Below are 19018 nucleotides of genomic sequence, written 5' to 3'. Positions count from 1 at the left end.
CTTCTCTTTTGGCTCTGACCAAAATGCAGATGTGTAAGATAGAAGTGGATTTGCAGCATTGGAAGGTATTAGTAGATTTGGTTTGTTATACCTCTCTCTGTCCTCCATTGCTTTTAGAGCAACTTCCATGTAATTAGGAAACAGAAAACACTATAGACCCTTTTTGCCTATGTGAAGCTTAAAATTCTGACTGTCTCTTGGTGTGCCTTTGAAAAACGCAGGTACAATTTGAGGCCCAGTACAAATGCTATATTTGGAAGTGTTCCAGTACTATATTTGGAATAGTTTGCTTTTACAATTTGTGTATTGCTGCTAATCGCAGCATTAGCAGCACTGAAATATGCTCTGAGAGGATAAACAGAGCAGGCAGTTGTTTCTATGTTCTCAGAACTGTTTATGCTGGAGGTTGTCTATTGTGTGAAATAACCTGCTTGTCACTAATGACATTCTTCTCTGAATGACATATTTCCACAGTGACATTGTTCCAAATAACTTTGGACTATCTATTCAGATGCCCAAACATGTTTTTTTGGCAGTCTAACACATAATTACTTTTGTCTGAAATAATTTGAATTTCATGGAATGATGACTCAAAACCTATAGATTTCAGAATGATTCTTAAAGGAGTAATGGAGCCATGGGAGAAATTCATTGCTTCTAGTGCTACTACAATATACTGTTAACTCATTTGCAATTAAATTGATTGGTTTTGGTAATTTCATTAAGTTTTTTAAAGATAAGGAAGTGTAGTAAGGTAAATGACAGCAGAAGGCATTTGTTATCTATTAAAGATGAATTGGAACAGAAGGCTTATGGTCACCTTAGAATATCATCTGCTCTCAGGTATGTAATCAAACATGACAGAGAACTGTCACTGTGATGAGGACAGGCATCACCATAGTGTAAGTGAAAAGCTGAATTAATCTCTGGGAGATGATGTAAATGTACAGATCATGATTTATAAATTGACCTTGGAAAAGGAATACTTTCTTTAAATTCAACTGATAACATGAGTCTATTGCTGCTGACATTTTGCTCCATAAAGGAACTGTAGCACTCAGTCATTTATGTAACGTATGTTTTGAAATTTACCTCCCTCTGATGTATGGCTACCAGCCAGTTAAAAATGAGCAATTTTGGCAGATATCAGCATGGCAGATGAGTTTATATGTAAAAGATATTTTAAAGTATCACTATCATGAGAACACTTCTCATAAATAAGCTACAGTGAAAACCGAAATGTGGGATTGTCTATGAAGCAGATGCCAAAGTGTCTTTTAGCACTTTTAAAGTAGCACTTCAAAATACTGACTTTATTGTTTACTTCTTGTGGAATGTAATCATTCTCTAAGTTATGATAATTGCTCTTTACTTTTTTAGGTAGTTGTTTATATAGAGACCTGTAAAAATGGCAGATATAGTATCTAACCAGATGTGGAGTGGTGGATCAGTTCACTGCAACTGGCCTAAGTAGAAGCCCAGGTTTTGTCGTAAGGCTATGGAGCATTCAAGTCATGCAATCTCCCAGAACCAGAAACACTAAATCTGCACGTAGTGTATTTGCAAATATGAGCTGTTTGATTATGTCTTTATTGATTTAATGTCGGTTTTTCTTTACATGATTTTGAATTGACTATTTTAGAATTGTTTTTAAAGTTTTTAACATGTCTTTTCTTCCTTTTTTTAGAGTCAATTGTATATGCATCTGACTAACTACTCTGTCAATAAGCATAATGAACACTTTGAACGGGATGAAACAGAAGACAAAGGAAGCAAACGCTCCATAAAATGGTTTACTGAGTTTCTAGAAACAAATAATCTTGATGTCTCCAAATTCTGGAGTGATATTTCAGTAAGATAGACTAAAGCACTTTATTTTATTTTGTGTATTTTTAGAAAATTATTGCTTCTGCCATCTGCTTTACTGCAATTCAGAATGATTTTTGAAACTTTATTAACCCAAATTCTCAGCAATGGATGTCACAAAGGACATACTATAAACTATTATTATGTTTTTTAAAATACTAAATTTATAGTCTGATTACAAATTAAACGTTGGCGCTTTTTCTGAGGATCAAAAGTCCTTTCAAGCAGTTATTCACATAAGTAATATGTTACAAAGGAATCATGCCATTTAAACTCTTGGAGACTTTGTTTTAGTGTATAAAGTGAATTTTAGGTGTAAATATTTGCAAAATTGTAGTCAGTGTTGCATATATCTTTGTACTTACTCAAGCACCATTGAACTAGTTGTGTTACAGGTGCCTTTAGATGAGGAATAGGCTTAAGATTGTTAGAGCTTAAAGCTGTTTGTATGATTCTGAAAACACCAAGAATTATACTGCAGAATGAAATGGATGAAGATTGGCTATACTATACTACGTTACCAATTTGCTTTTATTATTTAACTTGTTGCAAGTCTCAAAGTTTGTATGTACCACGGGAAGTACAGCAATAGTCTAGAACTATATAAAGTTATATATGGTACTACATAGGAACAGTTTGTTTACTATAGACTATTTATTTGGTATTTTAAATATTTTTTTCTAGTAGATATGTAAATGAAATTTAAAGTATTAAAGCATGAAACACTGTAGTTCAGAATGTGCTGGTGTTTCCTCTCCTGATGAATTTTTCTGACCCGAATCCCTGCAGGAGCTGGTGGTGAAGACTCTGATAGTTGCAGAGCCGCACGTGCTTCACGCTTATCGCATGTGCAGGCCAGGGCAAGCACCAGGAAGTGACAGTGTCTGCTTTGAAGTCCTGGGATTTGATATTCTGCTGGACAGAAAACTAAAACCATGGCTCCTAGAGGTAAGCCTCTTTATACAGATATAAAGTAAATTTTTAGGCATAAAGCTAACTAAGCCCCAGCTGAATCCATATCTATGTAAGAAAACCTGCAAATAAAATCTGTGCAGTGTTGTTGAGTACACAAATGATGCTTTTCTGCAGCATCCATACAGAACTGTGGTATCACCTTGCAGTGATTTTTTATACTGAAAAAAGGTAATTGTTTTCCTAGACCAATGTTGCATTTCAGATGTTTTTGAAAGTTTTAATGGGAAATGTAACAATAATGTAGTTGTTATTGTAGCTGGAGGATCTTGATTATAGCAAGTGGGTGCTACATAGATTTCCTTCATGAGTATGGCTATGTAATATGGCTCTGGTAACTTTTGTGAATGTGTGCCCTTAATCTTTTCCTTATTGTGGATATGTGTTCTTTTCCTCTCCTGTGTTTTTTAAAAGTACTGCCATAAACAGAGAAAACGAATTTGATATGCAGAAAATTCTGCAAGTAATTGGTATGATGGGATTAGAAGAAACATTTCTTCTCTGATATGTTTGTTAGTGGTGCTCACACACATTTTCAACCAGAAATGTTTGAACTTTGTCTGTTGTGTCTCTTATATTGCCCTATTAATAACATATAGATAACGTTCACTTGTCTTTTTTCAGATTGTCTTATTTCATTCTGTTAGCTGTCTGGGGGGCTGTGCAGCTTGGGGAATAAAGCAAAATACATTCAAAATCTCTCTATTGACAGCAAGTCATGAATATGATTTGGCTACTGATGAACAAAATGTACACAATTAACTTACTGAATTATAACCTCATTTGCAGGCCATTAATACTGTCAACAGTTGTTTTGTCATGCTTATTTCTCTCAGGGATTCATTATAATTTTAATTAGAAAAATAAAATTCCTCCACTGTTGCCATGCAGACGTAGCATATTTGGTGGCTTTGATGTTCTCGCCAACAGCAACGCATGACATGAACTTAGTCTGTACTACATCAACATCTTCTGTTTTTGTCCAGTGAAGCTTGCTGTCCCTTTGATTTAGCACTGCACTTCCAGATTATCATCTGTAGGTTGCCTATAGCTTGCATATAACTGTGTGTAGTTATTTGAGTGCAGACTGAAGGGTCTGTGTTACATTTCATTCAGCCTTGTAGCAAATGCTGACAGACCAATTCTGTGAGAGGTGGTGAGTCAGCCAGCATAGGGAGTCCATTCTGAAGGACGCCTCTCGGTCTGCTCTGATGTTTCCATCAGGTTTGGAGATTTTGGGGGGTTTGAGTCAATGCTTATGGGTCTCAGATGAGAATCATATTATCCCGAACTCCTTGTTTAGGAGGGAGTAAAGTAGTAAATGCTCCTGGTATTTTCAGTTGCTGGAGAATACTTCAGGACTTGGAATTGTGTACTTAGTTATTACTTTTTTAAAAAGCAAAAGTCCAAGTAGTTCCTTTTCGGCTTTTGGTAATACATGTATCCTTCAGCTTGTTTTGCCAGATATTTACCAAAACTAACAGAAATTTCAAACTTTGAAACTTGCTAATTTTGCATACTCATTTACTAATTTTTCCTTGTTTGTTCATGCTGTTTTGCAGCACTTCCATCAGAGTGTAAAGATGTATGTACACTGTATGTATGCTATATGTAGTGTAGTAAAGGTCAAATCTGCAGTGTATATACATAGGCTATACATAATATATATAGTCTGTATGTATATATATATATATATATATATATATATATATATATATTCACATATATAGATAATAATTTTTTTTCTAAAACACTTGTGCTACTTCCACAGATTTCCACTCTTATCTCTTTCCACCATTTCCCTCTTGCCAAAATCCCCTTAGGGGAGTGAATCATTCTTTCTAACAGTGGTAACGACTCCTAATCACAAGGCCCTGAATGTTCCCAGGGAATGTTATGGGAAAATTGCCAAAATAGGATTAGGATGATTAGTTTCATGTTTCCATGTCTCATGTAGCTTTTCTGTTATAAAGATAGCTTAACAAACTACTAAAAGAAATAAATTGTGCAACATATTATAATGTCTCTGCCTTCCTCAGTTGACTTTTGTTTATATTGCCTTGATGCTTTGTAGCTCCCCTGCTCCTTGATGCTATTGAACTTCCGGAACCTTCTACCGTAGTGAGGGTTGTGGGAAATGCAGGATTGCCATCTTGTGGCACCAAGTGTTTCTGGCAAGGATCTGTGCAGCCTCCATCCTTTCTCAGTAGCAACAACGACCTAGACCTCCCTTCGATTCCCAGGAAAGCCGGTTTTACTTTTTGACCAAAATTTTCAAGTTAGTTTATTTTATGTGAAAGAAAACCATACAGTTGAAGTTCTTGGATGGACTCCAGCCTTGTTCACCCTCATTATATTCAGTTAGGTTCACACAGTTGTGGTCATTGGAGAAAAAGATAACTTGCATTTTATAACTTCCTCAAGTGGAGGGTACCTAACTTCCTTTGTGATTCATGTGGGCAAGGCAAAGGAAACCTTTCATACACATTTAGAAAGTTGTTTACTGTCACTGAGATAGCAAAATCTGTTCAAAACTTTGTTATCAATCCAGGTGAAATGAATGTGAACATCTTAAACTAATCAATTATTGCCAATTCCTAATAATTAAGTAGTTAAAGTTCACATATACAAACTTTCTGGCATCTGCTTGTTTCTCTTGTGTTGTGCTTGCCCTGTTTGTACCCCTGGAGTTCCAAAGGTCACCATGGGGTAGGGGAAGTCTACTTTTCCAAAACGAGATGGTAGGTGGTTATACCAAGTTTTCAGTGTCTTATGTTCTTCACCAGGAAGAACACACTCTTGATGGTAAGGTTTTCTTCATCTTTGCTCTTAATTTCACTTTGGGTTATTTTTCTTTGTTTGCTGCCATGATCTACTTGCTGACGGTTCATTTACTGGCCAGTAATTCTACATTGTCTTCAAGTTTTACCACAAGTCTTTTACATCTCCTGGAATCCTGCCATGTGCTTTCTTTGTTACCTCTAGACCCAGTATTATCTAGTTTACAAGACAATTCCTGTAGCGAACACAATTTGACCACTGGCATCAGTGTCTAGATTTTCAAGGCCTTTGCAATCATCATTTGCTTGTACTTTTGGGGTCCCTCATACAATCCTGGTTTTGACAATAATCTTCAAGATGTCCCTTGCTGATAAAATTACTGATGTTATATTAACACAACCTAGTTGTGCATGTCCTGGTTCTCGGGTCACTGAACTCTAAATAACCATCTCCCAGCTGGCAGATGCACAGACAATGGTTTGGTAAGCTGTTATTGTGAGTAGCTATTGTGGCATATCACTAGTACCTTATCAAGATTACAATGCCACAATCGTTCAGATTAGTCAGCAACCGTATTTATCGTCTTCTTTGTGATATGATAGTAGATGAACAGGTCAGTCTGAAGAGGTTGGTCAATTAAATGTTTGGATGAAAGTCTTCCAAAAAAGAGTATGTATAAATCTTTTCACTATTTCTGCTGAATTTTCAAAATTTTCTTTCAACATCAGATCTCACTGCTCCCTTTGCCAGTCTGTCTGCAAAAGCAGCGAAGGGGCTGATTCCCAAAGCTGAAAGGTACCTGTACATTATGAGCATAAGTGATGGGGCAGCTGGGACTCAGCCACAGGACGCTGGGTGGCACAGCAGCCACGATACAGTCATCCCACAACTGTAGAGGCTCTAAGATGCTCTAATATATTTAGAGTGCTGAAATAAAATAAGCTGCTTTTGCCCTCTGCTTTGGACATGCAAACTGTCTCCTACTTCTGATTTGTGTGAGGCACAAGGCATTAGTTTTCACTTCTGAAGATCTTTTTTATCTGTGCCTTCTGTAACCAGCACTGCTCACGCACTATCAAAGTGAGATTCCTGCTTTTCATTAGCACCCATTACCCAAGTATAAATTTTTATACCAGCCTGGAAAGAGTTCCTAGAATAAATCATTATTCCTCCTCAAATCTTCCTGAAAACTGAGGCAGGGAGTTTAAAACTTGTTGGGGTTATAGGATGTTAAATTTATGACTTAGTCTCACTATGAGATTCCCAGTTAGATTTTCCTTGTTTCTCTATATTTATGGTACAATTTTTAATCTCTACTCTTGTACTTAGCTTATAAGCTTTTTGTTGTGGAGACTGTTAATTATCTTATGTTTTCACACTATGTACTGATTGAATAGCTTAGATCTCTCTATGTGTTGCTGTCAAGTGTATCTGAAAAGTTATGTAAATGTGCTTAAAAAAGACTTCAGATTAGAGCCTCTTTCTGTCCTTGTATAGTTGTTACTTTTTAGAGTAGTATTTGAAGTTTCTTTCAGACTGGGAGCTAGAAAAGAGTCGGACTCTCTCTTTGCTGGACCACCATAGCATGGCACATCACCTGTTATAATGTGTTTAACAGCACTTTGTGTGGTAAGTTTTCTGGTGGCAGCAACCAAGAGTAGATTAGACTGGATTCACAGTGGCAGGACTTGAATGGTGTTCACTGTAAATGTCTGGATAACCTGGTGACTGAAAGGGTACATTTCCCAGCTCCCCGTATCTGTGATGCTCAGTACTCTATTTAAAAAATATACAAATGGAACAGAACTTCTCAACATGCATTCTCTTAATCTCTGATGTATTTGAAAGAGCCATTTCTACAAAGCTTGTTACAATAGGTGTGTTCTCGGTGAACCTGAACATTCCTGAGTCTTCTGTGTCTCATTTTTTTTCAGATTAATCGTGCCCCAAGCTTTGGAACGGATCAAAAAATAGACTATGATGTAAAAAGAGGTGTTCTGCTAAATGCATTAAAGCTTCTCAACATACGGTACCTTGTCCTCTTTTCTTCAGTCCAGCTCTATTTCTGTTGCTTTGATTTTTTTTTTAATTTTTTTTTTAAATTTGAATTGGACTTAGAGGAAATGAAAAAACCTTTTTTCCCACCTTCATATTTTCAAAATGTAAATGTTTCCCTTGCTTTCAGTTTTGCTGTAGAAATTAACCTAAATTTAATTTTTCTTCATGCATATGTGCTTGCAAAAAATGATAATAGCAATTTTTGTACTTCTTTTAAAAAATTTTTCAAACACGTCTTGAAGTTGGTATATGTGTGCAGTCATGGGTACATGGCCACAAAAGAAATTTGCTTGAGTTATAGTGTCACATTCAGTCAAAAGCCATACCCCTCTAGAGTAAAACTTTGTAGCTGAGATATGTTGAAAAAAATCTACACCTCAGGAAAATAGATACGACCATGTTTGTACATTAAATTATAGCACAGAGTAAATACAGTATCCCTTAAAGTGTTAAAATTTTGTAGCCATGAATGTTAATATTTAAAAAAAATCTTAAATAATGTTTCAATTCTAATTTTATATGATAAACACACGACTGACTGGAAAATACAGATTATTTACTTGATATGAAAGTTGATCTCATTTCAGCTGCTTTGAATTGACATTTCTTAATATCATCTGTCTTTCAGAACAAGTGATAAAAGGAAAAATTTAGCCCAACAGAAGGCTGAGGCTCAAAAAAGACTGTATGGTCAAGGGTCAGTGAAAAAACTGCTGCCAGGTTCCTCAGACTGGGAGAAGCAGCGCCACACACTGGAAAGGAGAAAACAAGAACTGGTAGGAAGGGGAAAACAGTGCTGTTTCTTGCTCATGGTTCATATTCCCTTTTGTTTTAATTGTCTTACTTTCTTGATTTGTAGAAGGAAAGACTTGCACAAGTACGTAAACAGATTTCCAAAGAGGAGCATGAAAATAGACACATGGGGAATTACAGGTGAATGTTTTTGACTGTACTAGTAGGAAATATTCAGTATATTCTTTAGGAACAGTGGAAACAAGTATTTGTGCTAGATGATAATTTTCTGCCAAAAATGTGTAGGCATTTATAGAAAATATATACATATACATCAGGTATCTTTTTTTCAGATGGTTCCTTTTTTGATTCCAATTTTTTCCATGCACTTAGGAATTTATATGCCAGCAGTCACCTTATTGTTTGTGCAAGAAATTTGCTTCAAAGACGTGATTGCTCACATTCAGTGTACCATGAATCATGATTGTTGTTATGGACTTGTTCTCTAATCACATATGATCACTCTTATCACGGTGGCATGGGTGTTGCCACTCATGTTGGCAAGTATGATATTCCTCTGTAAAAATATAATATTTGAATTGTATCTCTGAGGCTTGCCAAAAATTCAGAAACTTTATGGGTGCTTCCATCATATTGAATAGAGTGACATTTGAAATACTTTACTTTTATTTTTGCACTTGACTTTTGGATCTTGGTAGGCTGAAATGTAAGTACTTTCAGATTCCTTAGTAAAAAATGTTGAAAGAAGAGATTTACATTGAAGTTTCAACAGGCATTGACCAAAAACCAAAAATTTTGGTTTGTGATGTTTTTTTTATTGTTTCTTGTTATTTTCTTCATTGATAAGTGAAAGCATGGCCTAGGAATATTTGGTCTTTATAACATTCATCCAGAATGTGAGAGGTCTGACTTCACATATTTTATTGTGAACTAGTTTAAATGCCTTTATTGCTGTTCTTCATTGCTGCCTTTTTTGAGCAGATGTTCTATATTTCCCAGTAAAATTCTCAGTTAAACAGATAGATGTTTCTGTGAAATTCGCATTTTGATGACTTAATATTTTGCTTACAAAGAGCCTTTCTTTGTAACTTTTAATTACATATTTTCTTGATGTTTGGAGCTGAACTAGTAAGTGAAAAAAACCTCTAGATGTACAATGAAGTGACAAAGTGGTTATTTTCATGCTACTAAAAGAAAGAAAAGCACTATGATGCTTTAACACATTTTTCTTTTTGCTAACTTAAATGTCTAGCTTATTAATGGATCACATTTTAAGTTGCTTATTCAGTTCTTGACTGAAAATCAGACACGTGTTCTCTTTATTTAGCTTTTGGGTTAATGTAAATCAGTAAAACCATAAAATTTTCTTTTCCTCAGGAAAAAGTGAAGTGTCACTTCATGAGGAATCTGCACTTTTAAAAAGGCAGAATAGCTTTGTGTTTTCTTATTACTATGTCTTTGAGAAAAGGCTGAAGGATCAGCAGACCATGAGAAGAAAAGTAATTTTGGCTAGAGAAGAAGAGGAATTTTACCTGAGAGTTATGCAGTATTTTCTCCATGTGATATTCATCTGTAGAGCAGGACTAGCTTGTGTCAGGCATTGACATGGAGTCATGGAAACTTTGGATGCTAGTATTGCTGAGTGGTTTAATATTGCACTTCCAGAGACACCTCAGTCAAACTCAGGAGGTTTGGATTTAATCTGTGGCTATCAGCTCAGCAATTGGCTTAGTCCATGTCTGTCTGCAAGCACAGCAGGCTCCAGGAGGAGTCTTGGGGCAGCTGAAGTAGGAGCCACACTTTCAAGCTCTTGTGAAATCGTGAGGAATTGGAAAGGGTGTAGATGGCTTTGAAATGGCCTTTAGCTGCAGTCTATTTCTAAATACATTAAGAATATGACCCTTCCTTTAAAGCATTCTTGAATGGCACCTTTTCTGCAGTAGAATCAACACCATTAAAAGGTGTTGACTGAAACTAAATTAGAACCTAAATCTCCTTTAAGTGTTTAATGCAAACTGGAAGCATCTTCATTTGGGTCTACAACTGCCCTGAGACTAATGGTATCAAATCATCCTTTTTTTTTTTCATTGAAACAAAATACTCATGGTAGATACATTTTCAGGGAGAAAATGTCTAAAAAGGAAGAAGGAGAAAAAAAAGCAACTTGTAAAAAGTTGAGAAAAGACTCATAAATACAAAGAAGTCACCTAATGTCATGCACTGTATAAATAGTGTCCATACCTTACACAGTGCAGGCAAAATTAACTTATGGGTTATTCCTTACAATACATTAAAAATTAGTCCTCCATCTTAGCCATATTTCTGGCTGTGTTTCAGGTATTCATGACAGATGGATTGAAGTGGTTTTCTTCAAAGCCCATTGTTGCTTGATGAACATGAATAAATCACCAAGTCCTGCTTCTCATATTGTCATAATCTCCTTACCTGTGATTTTAGAGAATAATGGCATAGCTGCTCTAATGGAAAATCAGTCACTGTTTATATCCATGTACCAGGGTTTTTTTTTCTTTCTTATAACACCTATTCCTTCCTGTTATTTTTTTTTTTTGAGGACTTAGCATTCAAGTGCACTACATACTCAATCTTTAATTCATATCCTGCCCATGGGATCAAAGCTATTGTTCAGATTTTCACTGTTTTGTGTCCTTTGATTGCTAATACAAATTGTTTGGTGTCCTTTTATTGCTAATACAAATTATCTTGTGGCTCTGAATTTGACATACAATATTTTGTTAATATTTCATGAATCATTCACACCTGTATGAATCACTCACACCCACTGAAATTTCTGAGCACTGCAAAACTGGGTTTTGGTATACCTCTGGAATGACCTCCATGGTATTTCTTTTGACTGGATAATTGGTGGTTTAAACATGAATGTGTTCACTGAATTAGATTTAGAGAGCAGTGGTCTGAGTATATGTTTTATGATTTGTTATTATATAATTAATATAGATGGGATGCATACATGTTAAAAAAGAGACTGTGTATTAGTGACACTACTTTTGTGTGATGAATACCTCAGCTTCTATCTTAAACTGTTCTTTTTTCCTTTTTCAGGCGAATTTACCCTCCTGATGATAAGACATTACTTGAAAAGTATGAGAGTTTGTTAGCCACCGCTTTCCAGACATTTCTTGCTGGAAGAGCAGCTTCACTTCAGCGGGAAATGAATAACCCCTTAAAAAGAATGAAGGTACTGAAGTACACCAAGTCCTGGCTTTAGGAGTTACTTTGAATTCATGACCTCATGGATTAGTTTCACTAAAATCATGTATGATGGCTGATAAATGGCATTTGATAATGTTCCATGATCTTATTATTATTCTTTGTGCAGCTTGTGGGCCAGATCCTTGAATCTGGATGAACTGCAGTGGACCCAGGGTGGAGACAGGCTAGATGGCTTTAAGCTACTTTACCATATCCCTGATCCTCAGCCTTACCCCTGGCCAAACCAGAGGTTGGCAGAAACTGCTTTTGAGCTGGTAATTGCCTCTTTCTTCCTGCAGTAATGTTCCCAGCCTGTTCATCCACTTGTATGGACTGGAACAAGAGGTACCCTAAAGCCAGCTCCACTAGTTTAAGGATTTAAGGCATCCAAAAATTTCGCCTGATTTGCCTACTTATTTAGTCAGAGACAGTAGGAAAACAGCTATATTAATAACCAGCTAACATTATGTAATTTTAAATCTGAGAAATAGCTTTGCATCTTTGTAGTTGGCATCATCCAGCAGTTTTACAGAAATCTTTGTTCAATCCTTTCTTCAGACTTTTTTTTTTTAATATATATTAAGACTTGATTTAACCCTCAATTTCATGTTGCTTGCAAGAAGAGATGCATGCATGAGAAGAAATATTTCTGTTTCCTCCTGTGGAGGAATTCATAGTCCTATTTCAGGAATGAGTAATCAGAGTAATTTCAAATTTCTGCCACTTTCTTCTTGAATTTTTGAAGGATAGGGTATGTCCTGCTTTCAGTTAATAGTAATGAAATTGCCATTTCTAGGAGGAGGACATTTTGGATCTTCTGGAACAGTGTGAAATAGATGATGAAAAGCTAACGGGAAAATGCACCAGGCAGCGAGGACCTAAGGTATTTGACTTCTAGATACCAATTTTTTATTTCACTCTATAGACAGGTTTTCTGAGAATTTTAAGTGGGGAATTTAGTTAGCTGATCCAGCTGGAAGTTTTCTTCCTCTGACTGCCATTAACCTTTTTTTAGTTTTTTTTTTTTTTAAAGTATAAATAGAGATATGAATACCATTTGCCTGACTAAATCCCATTAAAATTTTAAGGGCATATGCAATCCTTCTTTCCCTCTCTAAACCATTTGGAGGAATTGCCATGCATGGCAACAACTGTTGTATGAGAGATTGATTTCAGTGTGTGAAGTGATTTTTATATCAATAGTGGATCTCAAAAGAATGCTTTCATCTCTAATTGATTAGTGCCAAAATCAGGATTTTTGAGATCATGGGATAAAAGGCAGTATGGAAAGTCAAAGAATGAATTATAATTTTGATATATCTGTAGCTTGCTGCCTTGCTAAGAGGGTTGTACAGTATATCTTGGAATGCATTTTGTATCCAAAATCAGCTTTTAATGTGAATATAAATTATTTTTAGCTTAATGCTTTCTACTTGTGTGCATAGTTCATGTGAGTCTTTGCCTTAAATAAACTGCATATCTCTAAGCCAGTAAAGATAAATAGTTTGGGCTTGACTAGAATAAGTATGTTTTTTATATCCTGTAAACATTTTAGGTCAAGTCTGCTTAGAAGAGCCTACATCTCTGTTCTGAGCTTTGATGGATTTGTTTATGGATGCATGTAAATTTTTTTACAGTGTTTTATGTTTCCGATGACATGGTGTACAAATCTGTGGATATCTGTACAAAATGAATGCTAACAATTGTTCTGAGCTTGAAGAGGTACTTTAAATATGTGCAAGAATCCAAAGAGCTACATCTTATTACAGGCATGCATTCTGGAAAGAGGATCTACATGCCCAATCTGGTATTAAGATAGATTTGCAGGGACCTCATTAAAATATGGGGATTTTGTGAGCTCGTGCTGTAACAGCAGTGGATTCATTTAAACAAGAGGAAAAAAACTCAGTCCACCCTAGCTGTACACTCAGTCCTCTTTCTTACAGAGATTCTTTTCCTTGAAATTTTGTTTTCAGTTCTTTAACATGGGGTCAGTTATTCAAGTTTAACATCTCAGTCACATTTTTCCCTTTTTCCAGAACCCTGTCTTTTCCCAGGAGCCCTAGAGAGCAGCTATCTGGTTGCCTGAATGCACACTGACTTGTTCTATTCTACCTCTACACTCCTTGCTCACAAGGCTTTCCCAGGCTGGAGACTGTAACATTTAATTAAACATTAATAGGGTACTAAGCCCAAATTGAGAAACCTCACTCAATTAGTTTTAAGATGAATTTTGATTAATTTATGAGTAAGACTACATGCCTTGGTCTTCTTTTATAGCAGGCGAATGGATTGTATAGCTTATAGCTGCCTTACTGGTACAATATTGTTTGCACATGGATGAGAAAAAAAAATTACTTATGAACAAAATTTCATTTCCCCCCCCTAAAATTGACAAAATCAAAGCAGAAAACAATGAAACTAGCTTATACAGGGAGAATTTATTTTCCTTGCACTGTGCACACTTCATGCTATGCAGGATTCTTATTCCTGCATCTTTTTTGTGACCCTGACACATTTCTCAGTCATTTAAACCTTGCCTACAGTGAAGTCATGTAAGCAGAGATTTCCCTGGTTGCATAATGTCCTGTGTGCTCCCTTTAAAATACAGATGCCCATGCAGATGGTCCTGGTATCTTTTTCCAAAAAAACATCACCTCTTCCCTGTGAGGGTTAAGGTGCATATGGCCAATCATATGCATTTAATTGGGCACCTCTTTGTAAAGAGGCTGCTAAGAGATGTGTAATGTCTAAATATATGTCTATACAGAAATTTGCTGAGTGAGGCAGGCAGTAGAAAGTACTATTACCTGTCAATCTGTCAGGTAAGAGAACAATCCAGCTGTAAACCTCATATTGTAACCATAAAATCCTACAAATAAAGAACCATTGGCATATACAGGATCTAATAGAAAAAAACCCAACAAAACAACTGCAGGACTGCTACTTTTCATGTCATGTAATCCAGCATGAAAGATTCGTTGAGAAGGTCATGGAGTCTTTCCCCCCTTAAATTCAGCAGCTGCCCTGCTGACTGATGGTACTCTTAGTTCAGATGCTCTGCCTTGGGTTGTACTCTTCCTTGAAAATACCCATCAGTCAGGACTCAGAAAACTAACAGGACAACTGGAATAGTTAGGAGAGAGAGATGTGTTCCTCCTCATGCTCTCCATACATAGAAACATATAAACATCTACATTTCCACATTCATACCTCTGCATAGGAGTGGTTGAGGGCTGTGCACATATAAATAAATACAAGCTTTGCATCTAACAATTATTCCGTATTTGCTAGGAATTTCAGCCTTATTTTTATTTGAACGTGATTGGGCACTCAGTGTAGGAAAAAAGAAATCAGGAAGTTCACAGAATGAAGGCATTTTTTTCCTCCACTTAAAATATCACTGAATTTTGCATAGATGGAGAAGGGCATTCTGGAAATGTCCAGTTTATTTATAGCCTCTAGAGGGCTCCTGACACCCACACATTGTCAGGGTTACCCATGTGTGCAGGACAATGGACTAAGGAACTAAAATAACAGATATTGTAGAGGAAATGAGAAATTAATTTTAATTCTTTTGGTATAAGATCAGATGAGTTTAATCACGGAAAAATTGGGTTAGCATAAGGCTAAAATCAAGGTGATGAGCTAGGCAAGATGTGCTAGGCAATCAGCTATCTCTTTAAGAGATCAGTTTATACCCAGATTCATATATTATTTGTTATTATTTCTTTTTGTAATTTCTTTGATCTTTCTTTTTATTTGTCTTTGCTAATTGATATTGTTTACTGTAGAACGTGTGAGGAACATGTATATGATAAGTGCAATAAGATCTATCTTGAAGTCCCTGTGAGCCATGATTGAAAATGTTTGTTATACCTTGTGTAACTCCTCAGGAATGTCTGATCAATATGTCTACATCATACACAGCATTTTATGATAAGAACAGCTATTTTTAATAAGCTGGTATGTGTTGAGGCACCTTACTTTCATCCCTTTGGCAGACAGATACATATCAATCTTATATATTCTTTGTGTAACAACAATTGTCAGGGCTCTCCTCTATGCAATATTCTTCTCTAACTTCTCCGTATCTGGCCTAACAGCTTGGGATGGCATAAACATACTATTAGTTAGTGACAGAAATCCCTTGCCTTCCTTGTCTGGAATAGAAGTTTATGTAGCATCTATTTAGTTTACAAAGTGTATCTTGCAGCAACAGGACGTTTTGAGGCCTTTTCCTGTTACCCTCATAATAAATCTAGGTGCATTACATTATGCTAAGATGTTAGGAAAATTTAAATTCTTCCTGAGAGTTCTTTTTCACTTTGACTCAAAGTATGTCCAGAAATAATGATTTTAATTTTTTAAAAAAATCTGATGTTTAATTGAAATCCATTCACTAGATGAGGCTATTAGCATAGCTTCTTGTAGCTGGGAGTTACTGGAAACAAAGTGTGTAGGAAAAAAAGGTGACCACATTAGCCTACTTAGGAGAAGATACTGCATTTAGTATGTCTGACTAATGGTAGATGGAAGATGAAAAATTTTCAAGTATAGTTTCTGTTCTTGGATCAGTTTCTCTGTCTCCACCTTTTTGGTTTTGCCTTGCAGTATCCTTGGTAATAGCACAGGATTAATTAGCTAATGGCACTGAATCCCATGTGCATATGAGGCACCAAGAACCCCCAGCACAGCTTGCCATATATTCTTTGGTTGCTGCTCTCTGCAGGATGTAGATTAATCACTTTCTTTTTAAAAAGTTCCCTGATGTATTCCCTGATGTAAAAGAAGTTCCCTAAGGTATTTTTCTACTTATGTTGATCATTGTTAAGCTGTAGTTTCAGTTATTGCAAATCTCAGTGAGGAACCTCAACTGATTGTAAATGGTATTCTGAATCAATTGATTTATGATTTCAAACCATAATTCAATATGTTTGGTAGTGCAATCCCCCCTTCCCCCCCCAACTATATTATGCTGCTCTTCATGTGACAAAGATTAGAATTACAGTGGAATTAATTTAATGAAATATTTAAGCAATTATTCTAAAATTTAGGACAGAGTTCCAACTAATTTGGGAAGGTTTGTAGCTGTGCAAATACTGCCTGAACCTGCCTGAATAAGGGCTCTAGTGTGATAGCCTGCTGTTTCTTTGGGATTCAATTCAATTTCTTGGGTGTTTTTTCTTTTTTTTTTTTTTTTTAAGCCCTTGTGTTCAATGCCAGAAAGTGCACATTCCTTAAGGAAACCTAAGAACCACAGCAGTGACAGTAGCTGTGATAGTGACAGCAGCGTGTCAGAATCAGGAGAAGAAACTGAAAAGGAAGATCACAATGAAAAAAAAGAGAAAAAAGTTTCATATGATGTTGAAGAAAATAAATACAAATCTTTGGAACGATCAGGTAAGTTAAATAATCACTTTTCTAAGGAAATCTGGCATTGACGATGAATTATATTAAATTCCTCAGTCTTGTAGAATGCGTCAACTTTGTATCTCAGGTTGAACACTGGTTTGCTTGTTTCAGTTTCTTTTAAATGTTTTGTAAATTAATAGATGTAGCATGTTATTTTTTGTTTTATTGATGTATTGTCTCAAAGAATTTTATAATGTAGTTGCATATGTATAATGCTGCTTCTAAAATTTTATTTTTCATAGCAGCATTTATTTAGCTGAAAACTGAATTTAAAAAATGGTTTAACTATGCCTTAACAAATGAGAGATACTGAATCTGCAAATATGGCAGATTCAGCAAAATCATTGACCAAATTTTCTCTCCTGTTTCCATATCTTTATAGTCAGGAAACCATGCACAGAAGTCACATACATTTTGACCTAAAGAGCACACGCCCTATCTAATAAATCTCATGCATGTTATAGTGGATTGGAGTCTGATTAAAGCTGAGTATGAGGAAGAAATAAATGTTCCTTTAAGTATGTAAATTCTGTATTATTAGGAGATCTGACATGACTGACTTCTACATGTATAGTTGTTAGCACACATTGTAGTACAACATCTGTGCACACATTGATCATATGTGTTGTTAGTTACAAAGACTGAAAAATGGATATTAAGGAAATAATAAATAATAACATAATTAATTTGATCTGTCTGCAGGTAGAATGAACTGCAAACCTTCAAATAAAAATGTAAAGTCTCCATCAAATTCATCCCCCACACCATCCACAGGTCCAATAAGGCGTTCTGTGAGCTGCCCTCGTTCCATATCAATCCTCACTATGCAGTCCCAGGGAGCTGAGCAGCGCCCCTTTTCAGCCAAAGCATCTCTCCAAATGCAGCGAACAGCCTCAGTGAACAGGTCTCACTCTCTAAGTCGTAGCCCATCTTCAGCCAGATTCTCTCAGACAGCCACCTTGGGAACTATGAACTCTTCAGGGGTGAGTTAACACAGTAGTTGCATTCAAAATGTGTTCCATCCTTCTCTAAAACTCAATAAATACACTAGTAATTTTTGCAACATCAGAAAACTTGAGGTACCGTAGTCAAGATTGTTTTGACAAACACAAGAGCATATAAGATCTCTAGACCTGTGTGTGAAGTGGGATGAGTGCCAACTGTGATGTTTCAGTGTCCGTGGTGCAGCAATACAGATGTTACATTTTGTAGAAATAGGTGTCTTAAGAGAATGGGAAACCTTCACTTTGTGAATGAGAAACCTTCGCTCCTAAGCAGCCTTTTGAAGATAGAAAGGATCATTACCTTTCTTAAAAATTTTCTGTGATTTGTTTGGGAGCTACTGGTTCTGAAGTAAGGCTTTACTTACCTTCAGAAAATTTACAGTAACAAAAATACATCCAGATTTCAAACCCAGCGTATAGTCCAAGGGTAAATACATTGTGCCAGAATAAAACTTTAGGAAGGTTTTGTATGACTGTCCATTGTAGAAGATGGTGAGATTAATTTTCAGCCTACTGGGCCTCTTTTGCATATGCTATACCACTGCAGTAGAGCTCTACTTCCAAAGTGAACAGCTGAGAATTTATACAGTGCTTGTGGTCTTTGAGATTTGTCACTGCAGTAACTGACTCAGAAGCCATTCTCTTTTTTAAAAAAGAAGATAAAGTATCTTTCATTTGAACCCTCTTCTTGAGACAGACAAGCAACTGGCCCAAATAATCAATAGATTAGATTAAACACTTTTAATTGTTTATGATTTTTGTGGTTTGTTATACTTTTCACAATGTACTTCTGGATCATGTATATTTTTTCATTTTGTTATCAGACAGTCATCCTCTTTGGTATCTCCTTCACAGCCCAGGCATTTCTTCTTTTGTGTTGGGGTGATGGAGCCCATATTCACTTATCCCTAGGCAGTGTTTGCAGGGATCAATCCCCA

The 19018-nt window shown here is 36.0% G+C and overlaps 1 protein-coding gene across 12 annotated transcripts in view; it reads left to right on the top strand.

Moving 5' to 3' along the window:
- The window catches only part of TTLL7 (tubulin tyrosine ligase like 7), a 66444-nt gene that overhangs the window by 29877 nt on the left and 17549 nt on the right, over positions 1 to 19018 (top strand). For all 12 annotated transcript variants that reach the window (XR_005257822.1, XR_005257824.1, XR_005257819.1 and 9 more), the window contains 9 exons: positions 1688 to 1852; positions 2656 to 2814; positions 7554 to 7648; positions 8306 to 8453; positions 8537 to 8610; positions 11512 to 11647; positions 12458 to 12544; positions 16869 to 17064; positions 17779 to 18059. Coding sequence is in view for 4 of the 12 variants with exons in the window: in XM_038144691.1 (XP_038000619.1) it covers positions 1688 to 1852; positions 2656 to 2814; positions 7554 to 7648; positions 8306 to 8453; positions 8537 to 8610; positions 11512 to 11647; positions 12458 to 12544; positions 16869 to 17064; positions 17779 to 18059 (1341 nt within the window). In the remaining 8 variants the exon portion in view is untranslated. The remainder of the gene's footprint in view (positions 1 to 1687; positions 1853 to 2655; positions 2815 to 7553; positions 7649 to 8305; positions 8454 to 8536; positions 8611 to 11511; positions 11648 to 12457; positions 12545 to 16868; positions 17065 to 17778; positions 18060 to 19018) is intronic.

This window comes from Motacilla alba, chromosome 8 (assembly GCF_015832195.1).
Source record: "Motacilla alba alba isolate MOTALB_02 chromosome 8, Motacilla_alba_V1.0_pri, whole genome shotgun sequence".
In the NCBI taxonomy this organism is placed as follows: Eukaryota; Metazoa; Chordata; class Aves; order Passeriformes; family Motacillidae; genus Motacilla; species Motacilla alba.
Note: the sequence above shows the minus strand (reverse complement) of the source record. Positions and strands in the feature narration are given on the sequence as shown.